The following is a 9,931-nucleotide window of genomic DNA, read 5'->3' as shown; positions in this document are numbered from 1 at the left end:
TTATTCATTATTAATTGTTATTTTCTAAAAACATATTTTATCATTAATGTTTGGCATAAATTCAATTTAGACACATAATTATATAAGCTATTTCAATGGGGTCCATTAACTTTAAAATATTTCAAATATACACCCGATCTATTATCTAAATTGAAAAATGAATTTATGTCCATTGATTCGTTGAGAGATTAGTTAAATGACAGCTTGGCTTTTGCTGATCGGGATTACTTGACGATGTGGTGCTATCTCAGCAAACATTTCCCGCCAAATGAGCGACACGGACTCACAATTTAATAATAATAATAGAGAGAGTGAGAGTTTGTGGGCCCGTGTCAGGGGTTAGGTGGACCCGTGTCGCTCATTTCCCGCCAAATGAGTGACACATGTCCACCTAACCCTTGACACGGGTCCACAAACTCATCATCTCTTTCTCACTCGTTGAACACAAGTGAGATTTATATTCGAATCTGGGAAAAAACGTGATGTTTTTTGGAGACTAAATGGTCTGGAGAGCGTTTGACGAGCGGGAAAGAAGTGATTGGTGTGTGGGCCCGTGTCAAGTGGACATGTGTTGCTCATTTGGCGGGAAATGTATGCTGAGTTGGTGTCACGTCGCCAATTAATCCCCGTTAGCAAAAGCTAAGCTGACATTTAACTGATCTCTCAATAAATTGATGGACGAAATTTCATTTTTCAATTTACATAATAAATCAGGTGTATATTTGAAATATTTAAAAGTTCGTGGACCCCGTTGAAATAACATATATAGTTATGTGTCTAAATTGAATTTATACCTTAATGTTTTTTATAAACGTGTTTCTTTATACAATATTCTAATTGTTTAATAAGTAATCCTTATACTTGAAATATTAATTTCCCTATAATATTATTGAGATGATGTTGAGTAACTTAAAAATAATTAATTAACTAATTATTAAAATTTAAAAACAAATCATCAGGTTGACCCGACACAACCTATTATGAAACAGACCATGGACCGAACTGGACTTAAGATGTAAGATAATTGAGTCGGACAGGCCAGATCCGATTATTCAATAAACTGGCCCGAGCACGACACGAATCATGAATGAACTCATTTAAAATGGGTCGTCCCGGCCATTGTACACCTTACAAATGTCTAAAGAGAATCCTCTTAACAATGACTATTGAAAACTTGCACATTCAACAATCAGCTTGCAATCAAGCATTTTTTATAGTGCTTGGAAAGTTTTTGCATTAATTTTCTTTTTATGGAAAAAGAGCACAGTATTGAAGAAAAAGGGTAATAAATATTTCTACAATCTTGTTAAATAACATTCTTGACAAAACCCTTCATACTAACTACATGATTAGGCGACCCAGATGTAATTTACATGAATAATTAATTAATTAATTAAAACATTTCCGAGATGCCTGATGAATTGTGCAAATTGTACACCATCCCTAAATCTGCTTCTTACAGTAGACTTCCAAAAAACTTAACATTCTCCAGCTCGCTTTGCTTCTTCAAGCTTTGCACGTATTGACTCCGGATGTGACATTTTATTAATGCTGCAAGAAGAGAGACGTAGTAACATTAAACAAATTAGTCGAGTTTCTATCTTTTTGATGGAAGACACCATAAATTTCCACTAGACATACAGACATGATTAGCTATAAAGAAAACTCACTGGATCAAATGCAAATCTGCTCCAGATGCCAACTCTTTTTCAGAAATCCATTCCGGAACCAGTTCTAGCAACAAGTTAAGCTGCTCTTCAACTTCCCCTGTGAAAAGAATCAAAAAGGATTTAGGGTCACCAGAAGCTTCCATAGAATAGGACATTACATGCTTTTGTATAATGGCTTACCTCTGTCAACGATATCACAATGGCTTGAAATTATCTTGTATACAAGCTCCTCTTTTGAGATAACAGAACGGTTCATTGACTGAAATAAGAAATGAATCATGTTGAAGAGTTTAGGCAGGCAGGCAATTATCCGTCGCCGCTTCTTTGCTTGCGAGATGGCTGGATCTCTCTCCTCCATTGTCTTCCTCTCCTTATCTCTAAGCTGCAAAGAGATATATGGATACTTCTCAGAATTACAGTCCATTATGCTCAAATCCAAGTAGACAAAAAGACATGGAATAAGCAAGCCTTAAAACATGGCTTGCTTATGTTTGAAGTTGATTTCCAACCACATAAAGTTTAAAGTTTCAACTATAATATGGCTCCCAAAAACTTTTGATCACAACTAAATACATTCTATGTTGAACCAACCCTATTATTTTCCAAACTAAAAGAAAGGAAAAGGAAAATATTTACACTGTATTGATATCTTAGGGAGCTAACTCCCCACACTTTCTGCTGCATTTACTATACATTGAAGAAAAAAGTGGTTGCACATGGCTCCCAAAAACTTTTGATCACAACTAAATACATTCTATGTTGAACCAACCCTATTATTATCCAAACTAAAAGAAAGGAAAATATTTACACTGTATTGATATATTAGGGAGCTAACTCCCCACACTTTCTGCTGCATTTACTATACATTGAAGAAAAAAGTGGTTGCACAAAGGCTGGCACATTGTGGCCGGATGCAGGAAAAGTTTGTTAAAACACTCTACACCAAAAATAAGGGGGAGGGGGGGGAGAAAGGAAATTTTTATGCAGGCAGAGTGAGTAAGATGGAATTAGTAAGCTCCAACAGCATTAATTGAATCCTAGATAAAGAAGACATGCTCAATAAGTATAAAAGAATGGAGAATCCATCAGACATACCGATTGCAAAAGATCCTCTGGAAGAATGTCCAAAATGTCATCATCAATTGGTCCACCATCCAAATCAAGTACTTCATCTTCAACCTTTTTGTTCTTCACAGGAGTGTCAAATTTCAATGACCTGGAGCGTGGAGGACGCCTAACCAACTTGTTTGGCGAGCTAGTAGAATTATCATCTGGGCTCATATAAGATCGCTTTGGGGGGCGCAATGCAGGTGTGCCAGTCATCAACCCGGCTGGAGTTGAAGCAGCCTTTGCTGGAGTCGACTGATTGCTAGCACTTTTTCTGGGCAAACCATATTCATTTTCCAAGGGGTCTATCTCTTTGGTTGGAGTTGCAGGCACTTGGCCATTCGATGAAGCAGCAGTACTACTTTCGTCAATGGAGCAAACTGTACTGAGGTTTGACTCTGGACCTAGAAGATTTGGAGCTTGGAAGGATGTCTTCGAAAAGTGCCTTCGAAAAGATCGAGGCAACTGAGCTGCTATTGCTGGCATTGGATGTGTTACATCTTGAGTTCCATCACCTTGAAGGCAGGTTGTTGATGTTTCTGGTTGCTCAACTGTGTGTGGGTCAGACAATACCTCACCAGAAGACGATGATGAGGGAAACTTGATCGTATCTGGATGCATATCTAGCTTTGCCCGATTGAATGGATGGGGCAGAGTTTCTTCTGGAATTTCATAATCCTGAAAGCATATTAATCATTGTTAAACCACATGTTATTCAAAAAAGCAGTTCAAGAAAAATATTGTTAAACTGATAAAAAGAAAAGTTTGAAGTCCCAAGCACATCCTTTATGGTCTATCTTTATTATTCATAAAACTTGAATTGCTTCCCAGCTAGGACAATTGGACGTCCTAATCTAAATAAAATCAGATAGTGACTGTTGGGGAAAATTGAAATACAGGACTCCTACTGCAAGAATGACCTTATAAAGAAAAAACCATGTTCATACAATTCTTTCTGTTACAAAATCCTAAGTGTCCTTTACAATCTGTCAGAAAGAAGATAACAAAGCATACACTCAAACTTATGCCAGTACACTAATAACATAGAATGCTTTAGAAATTAAACAATATTAGTTGTGTTATATCAGAAACGAGTATACCTCAGGATGACATTTTGAAATATCTACAAGCCGCTCGCGGAAGGCCCTCCTCAAATTCATAATCCCACCACCATCAGATTTTGACTTGCCATCATTCTCTACTGCATCAACGTTCATGGTAACATGAAGATCCGGCTTCATACAACTGGTTCTCTCATCCTTAACAAGCACTTTCTTTATCTCAATAACCTCAGGTAAAATAAACTTCAGCTGAGCCAAGTGACTATGTGTAAATCTCCTAAAAACAATATAAACAAAAATTGATAACTTTTTTTATTGCCAAATTATATTTCTTCAGCCACCAAACAAAGAACAAATTAAAATGAATTTCTTTTCAAAAACAAAATAATTACCTATCCGTCAAAGACTCGATTTGCAGGCAAATATTAGTAAAGCTCTGCTTCATACCCCTCAACCGCAACAACCGAATCGAACTATCCAAGCAATTGAAAAACTCAACCAATATTTCATACCTGCAAAAAAAACCCACAAAAATCACAAATCAAAATCCAACTAAAAACCTATGAACAAATTGAACACACATAAACAACTGAAACCCATGAAACCTTACTTTTCCGGTAGCTTTTCAGAGGCGACAGCACTGGTCCTCCTCGGGCTTTCGTCTGGCCAAGCAGCGATCTTCCGTCTAGCAGAGCCGATCTGGTCCGTCCGTTGCTTCTGGATCGACTCGCTGAGGCTTTTGGCGGCGGCCCTTCTCACGTCACCGATGGAGAGCGCAACGTTTCGGTTCCGGGCCAGGCGAGGGGGTTGTTGGGACTTTTCAGGGGTTTTGGCGATCAGTGTGTCATCGTTGTCTACGACATGGGGCTTTGGGTTTAGGGCTTTCTTCTCTCGGCTTATGGGTTTCTTGGATTTGAAAGTTTCTGAGAGACTCATTGCAGAGATGAAGAGAAATTAGGGATTTGGAATCGATTGGAGGGTTAAGATTCTGAGGATGACAGTGTCACAGAGAGAAGAAGAAGAAAGCATTAGCCAAATGAGGGTTTTCGGTATTTATGAGGGGTCTCCATGGCGGGAAAGATGAGCTGGCGCTCGCGTGCGTCGTTGCTTCCCGCCAAATAGATCCGTTGGCTCCCGCATTTTCCTTCGGATGGGCTAGTGGGCTAGTGGAGCACTCGTTGTTCATTGGGCTGAGGTCAAACCATGATATTCAGATTAGCTATTATCTGGGCCTTCTCTAGGCCCAAGCCAAAGGTGCCCAGCTGTACTTGTTATCATATCTCTATTGTTACCCAATAGAGCCTCTTGAGTTTTTCACTTTTTTGTAGCAATTTTGGAAGAGGGATTATATTTTAGTTTTTGAGAGCATGTTTATTTCTTGCTGTCCACTTTTTAAGTCAATAAATGTTACATATGGAAAGTTAATTCACTAATACAAAAAGTTAATACACAAGAAAAGGAGTACGCTATGGTGTTAGCATGATTGTCGAATGTTATTAAATAATAGTTATAATAGTGTCACTTAATGACCGTAACAATACTGTCATTGGTAATTTGGTATACAAACAAAGTACGCTGTATGTACCCACTTAAAAGTGGACCGCCAGGCAAAAAAACATGTGCTATAGTTTATTGCATTGAGATATCCAAGAAAATAGGAATAGGAACACAATTTATGTTGAGATCAGCTGATGATTTTGTAGTAGGGGTGGGTTAAATCTCATTAATTAGTAGTCAAAATATGATTTTATTGATAAGCAACTCTATATATATACTTCTACTCAAACCTTGTTAATTTGTCATTTTGTCACATGTGATCCTATGGAGGATTGTCTTTCTGAAATTTTCATCCAATTATTTCTTCAAGAAGTAATATTTTTCATACGGTATTTAGAGCCACCCAGTTCATAGACTTGAGAGAATACTAGAATGTTGTTTTTCTTTTTCTTTTTTTGTTGTAACAACTAGAAGGCTGTTTTGATTTATATGCTAATCACAGTTTAATTAATCGGTTTATAACTAATTATAAGAAACAATAAACTCAAAGTCAAAATGCACAGGTATGTATATCATTCAAATCAAGGAGGCTGTTCCTTTTGATCATATTATTTAATCTATAAATTTATGCAGTACAGGCAATAAATAGCAGCACTGCTCTCTCTCTTATTGTGGCTGTTCAGCCAAAAACTTGCTAAACAAATCTAATGCCTCTCTGGGTTTGTATTCTGGGACAGTGTGTCCAGCTCCCTGCACCAATACAATCAAAATGGAAATATGAGAATCAACTATGAATCCAATATCAACAGAAAAAATGCATATTGGATACAGTTTCAGTATGGAAAATTCTATGGTACAGATACGTATGATACAAAAGGAACCGTTAAATCTCTTTGTATGTCATACACTCATACATCTTCATACCATAACAAACTTGCTTCAGTATAGCCTATAGTAGAATGAGAACACATTTTCATGGACTAACCTTTATGGTTAGAAAGGTGAGGTTGTTCTCGTACCCCTGTGTATACCTGCAACCATTACCATTAGATAAGTCATTAAACAGTACTAACAGAAAATGAGTTTTTCTTTTTTCAATGAATTGTGTTGTAGCAGAAGAAAATCATCTATGTTAATTGTCAATTTCATAAAAGACAGTTTCACAAGGTTTGATGAAGGAAAGACATAATTATAAGTACCCAGCAACTTGTCCATTGAAAATCCATGGCCTCCATTCATCCACAATCCTATAACCAATTGATCTAGTCCAAGCTTCACTCCCAGTGAAAGGAACACACATATCATGGTCACCACTGCCAGAAAAAGTGAATAGGAATGCATATCATATATTAAAGATTGCAAATCAAAATCTGAATAACCAAGTGAAAGCATGTAAGTCATCCATTGTAGCAAAGTTGGGGAACTTAGGAAATGGGGAAGAGCTAACTTGCATAGTCTAGCTTAGTGACTTATACAATTTCCTCTTTTTCTTTTTCATTTTTGGTATACCTTCCTTCATTTCAGTGCAATCAAATGGAGCAATGTGGCAAAAATATAAAAATTTAAGAGTCTTTTGACAGGCATGTCTTTAATAGATGCCATTTTCATTGAAGATTTACCTATATATAAGTGCCCGGTATCCCCTAGAAGTGAGGTTCTTGTGGTACTTGATCATACTCCCAGCATCATGATTAAAGCGGATGTTGTCCGTACACAATTCCCAACTGGGTACCAAGCTTTCCTATTGTGAAAAAAGGATTTTTAAAATTTTAATGCATTAGGAACCACTTGGATCAGACAATTACAGATTTCAGATTTTGGTTTATAATATTAATACTGAGACACCTTACCTCTGCTACATGGATTGCCTTCCTAACTGCCTCATTGTTCAACCATGAATTAGCAACCTCATCATCCTGCATGTGGTACATTAAAATTTAAGAGCATCTTGACAGTGACACTTAGACCATTCCAATATGGAGGGTAACAAATTCCAACAGAATAAAGTACGACCATATCAAGGAGACTAATATGAACATAGAATAGTATTCTTGTATTGAAGTTGAAGACCCTTTCTTCTTTTAACCTTTTCAGGGAAGTACACTGATTATCAACTTCAGAAAATCATGTCAAGGATACCAACGGCTGGGAATGGGAAAAGGGATCAAAAGATCAAAGTGGTAACAATCTCAGCAACTTACAGTGCATGGAACATTTTCGCTATCCATAAGCTGTGGCCAAGTTGGAACATTTCCATCTCTCACAGGAGCTCTAAGAGGCCAGGCACGACCAAACATCCTTTTTCTCACAGCAAGAGGCCTTTCAGTCTCACCCAACTTTCGAAAGCTAGATGGCAATTTACTGTTTATAGTTCTAATGTTCATTGAATCTGTGCTGTGATAGCATGGCTCTAGAATGTCATATATGTTCAAATCTTGTATGTCCTGGGATGAATAAGAATCTTAAAGTTGGTTGAAAAAACAATAATCATTAATCCACATTAGAGGCAAAATATTGAGTTTTACAGTACCTGGTCAACTTTTGCAATCTCACTCTCACAAGCATCATTGAGTGAATTATAGTAGTTTCCTTTACACTGCGTGTTAACCTCCTGGAGAATATAGGATACACTATCAGAACTATGATTTAGTGGGAGCAAAGGGGGTGAAATGGGCATTACAAATTTACAATGCTTAATATCAAATTGGGTTTTCTTACAAACCTCAAATAGATCATCTGATATCAGTCCCATCCCATGTGCAAATGGAACAAGAGCATTACCATCAAAAAGCTCATCAGTAACTCCATTCCCCACTAGATAACCCTGTGTTACGCAGTTATTTTAGCTTGGGGCCGCATATTTGAAATGCACAAAAGAACTGCCTAGGGATAAATACCTTGAAGTTGAGAATGGGCTTTGTAGCGGCATCAATTCCTGATAAAGATCCAGAGCTCCAGTTTAGCCTTTGATTTCAAGAATTGCAAGTACCTACTAGTATTACTATTATACCTTTCACTACTTCAGAAGCAAGTGTTGGCACATAGACTCCAGCATATGACTCCCCAGCAATGAAAAATGGGTTGGAAAGGAACTCCGGGTAAAGCTCAAACCACTGGTTGCAGGATAGCAAATTGCATATGCATTAGTAGTATTCTGGAAGATAACAATAAATATCAATTCAATAAGTATGTAAACCTTTTCAAGTTATTTCCTTTTTCACCTTTAGGAGAAATGTGTGGCTATCAGAGGCAGTCTTTAGATCACCAGTTTTATAGTCAGTTTGGTTTTTTGAGTAAGAAAACCCAACACCAGCAGGAGAATCCAAATATATAATGTTGGAAACCTGACATGAGATAAGCATAAATTAATTATGAATAATCTGATTTCAGTTCACAGATATATGGAAAAAGAAAAATGTAATCAAGTTCACAAATTATATTCATTTCACAATATCTATAAAACATAAAGAGTAATTAGCTTTTTCCTTAAGATTATCAAAGTTGCAACCTTTGACCAGCTGTATGGATTAAGGTGCAGTTGGGGCAGACCTCCCTTGGTCTTGGCTTTATCAAAATTGAATGGCCCTGAAAATATGGATGGAACCAATGTTTTATACATTAATAAAATTCTAGAATGTGTTAAATTATAGCTGAAACACACAAAGTACTTTAACTAGTCTCATCTCCCCAGATTCAAGAATCAACAAAATATGCCCATTCGAAGGTATATACCAAACCCAGATCCCAGCAGAGGCAGATGCTTAGACATTATGTAAATGGGGTGACTTAATTACAAATGTCATGGCCTTCATTCATACACTTGGATCCTAGAAGTTGTTAAAATCAACTATGCAATTAAAAGTAAAGGACACAACCAATGACCTTTCCTCTATAAGCAATAGAATCAATTATGATACAGACACTACTGATGTATATATAATAATATAATATATATGTATATATATTGGGGAGTGATAGAATTAGAAACAATACCATGCTCATAGACAAAGCCATCAAAGCTGGAGCATCCAGGTCCACCATTTAGCCACAGAACCACCGGATCCTCCGATGGCTTCCTTTCGGATTCTACAAAATAGTAGAACAGGTTCCTCCCATGACTCTGGTCAATTGTCACATACCTTCAAATTCCACAAAGCAATTAAGAAGCATATACTGTTATACGCATATATGCATCCAAGAATTCATATATATTTATATAGTTTGAGAAATCTTGCATACCCAGAATACTGTTTTGAAGGAAAAGTGCCATTGAAGCCAGGAATCTGACTGATGAGAGCAGCCTGAGGAGCTGATTGGGTTGGTACAAAGCTCAAGAACAGGAAAGTCAGTGATAACAATAAATATAATACTCTGTATCTGTAGGAGACAAGACTGCTAGCCATGACCTCTGTGACTGATAAAACTGTTCCAGTTAGAAACAATATAAAGTGGGTGTCATATCAAACACTGTAATACAAGAGAATTTATATGAATGGTGAGAGTTAATTATGTGCAACTGTGCAAGTGATTATTATTAGTCCGCAACTTGCCGGTTGTTGTTGCTTACAAGCCAAGAGAAAGTGAAAAAGATAACAA

The 9,931-nt window shown here is 37.0% G+C and overlaps 2 protein-coding genes across 2 annotated transcripts; both read right to left on the bottom strand.

Moving 5' to 3' along the window:
• Window positions 1-1,224: 1,224 nt before the first annotated feature.
• Window positions 1,225-4,886, bottom strand: LOC147276182 (CDT1-like protein a, chloroplastic). The gene is made up of 7 exons (XM_086254472.1): window positions 4,449-4,886; window positions 4,231-4,350; window positions 3,878-4,115; window positions 2,766-3,455; window positions 1,851-2,052; window positions 1,671-1,767; window positions 1,225-1,551 (listed from the first exon to the last, which is right to left on the bottom strand). Exons 1-7 carry the CDS (start codon window positions 4,772-4,774, stop codon window positions 1,479-1,481), a joined length of 1,746 nt encoding a protein of 581 aa, XP_086110598.1. The 5' UTR covers window positions 4,775-4,886; the 3' UTR covers window positions 1,225-1,478.
• A 990-nt stretch (window positions 4,887-5,876) lies between these two features.
• SCPL21 (serine carboxypeptidase-like 21) lies at window positions 5,877-9,931 on the bottom strand. Its single transcript, XM_086253252.1, has 14 exons — window positions 9,575-9,931; window positions 9,329-9,474; window positions 8,844-8,920; window positions 8,557-8,679; window positions 8,346-8,448; window positions 8,233-8,270; window positions 8,058-8,159; window positions 7,866-7,946; window positions 7,537-7,779; window positions 7,186-7,251; window positions 6,955-7,076; window positions 6,535-6,648; window positions 6,321-6,366; window positions 5,877-6,085 (listed from the first exon to the last, which is right to left on the bottom strand). The coding sequence occupies exons 1-14, from the start codon at window positions 9,736-9,738 to the stop codon at window positions 6,002-6,004; spliced, it is 1,509 nt and encodes a 502-aa protein (XP_086109378.1). The 5' UTR covers window positions 9,739-9,931; the 3' UTR covers window positions 5,877-6,001.

Source organism: Dryas octopetala, chromosome 8 (genome assembly GCF_963921425.1).
Source record: "Dryas octopetala chromosome 8, drDryOcto1.1, whole genome shotgun sequence".
Classification (NCBI taxonomy): Eukaryota; Viridiplantae; Streptophyta; class Magnoliopsida; order Rosales; family Rosaceae; genus Dryas; species Dryas octopetala.
Note: the sequence above shows the minus strand (reverse complement) of the source record. Positions and strands in the feature narration are given on the sequence as shown.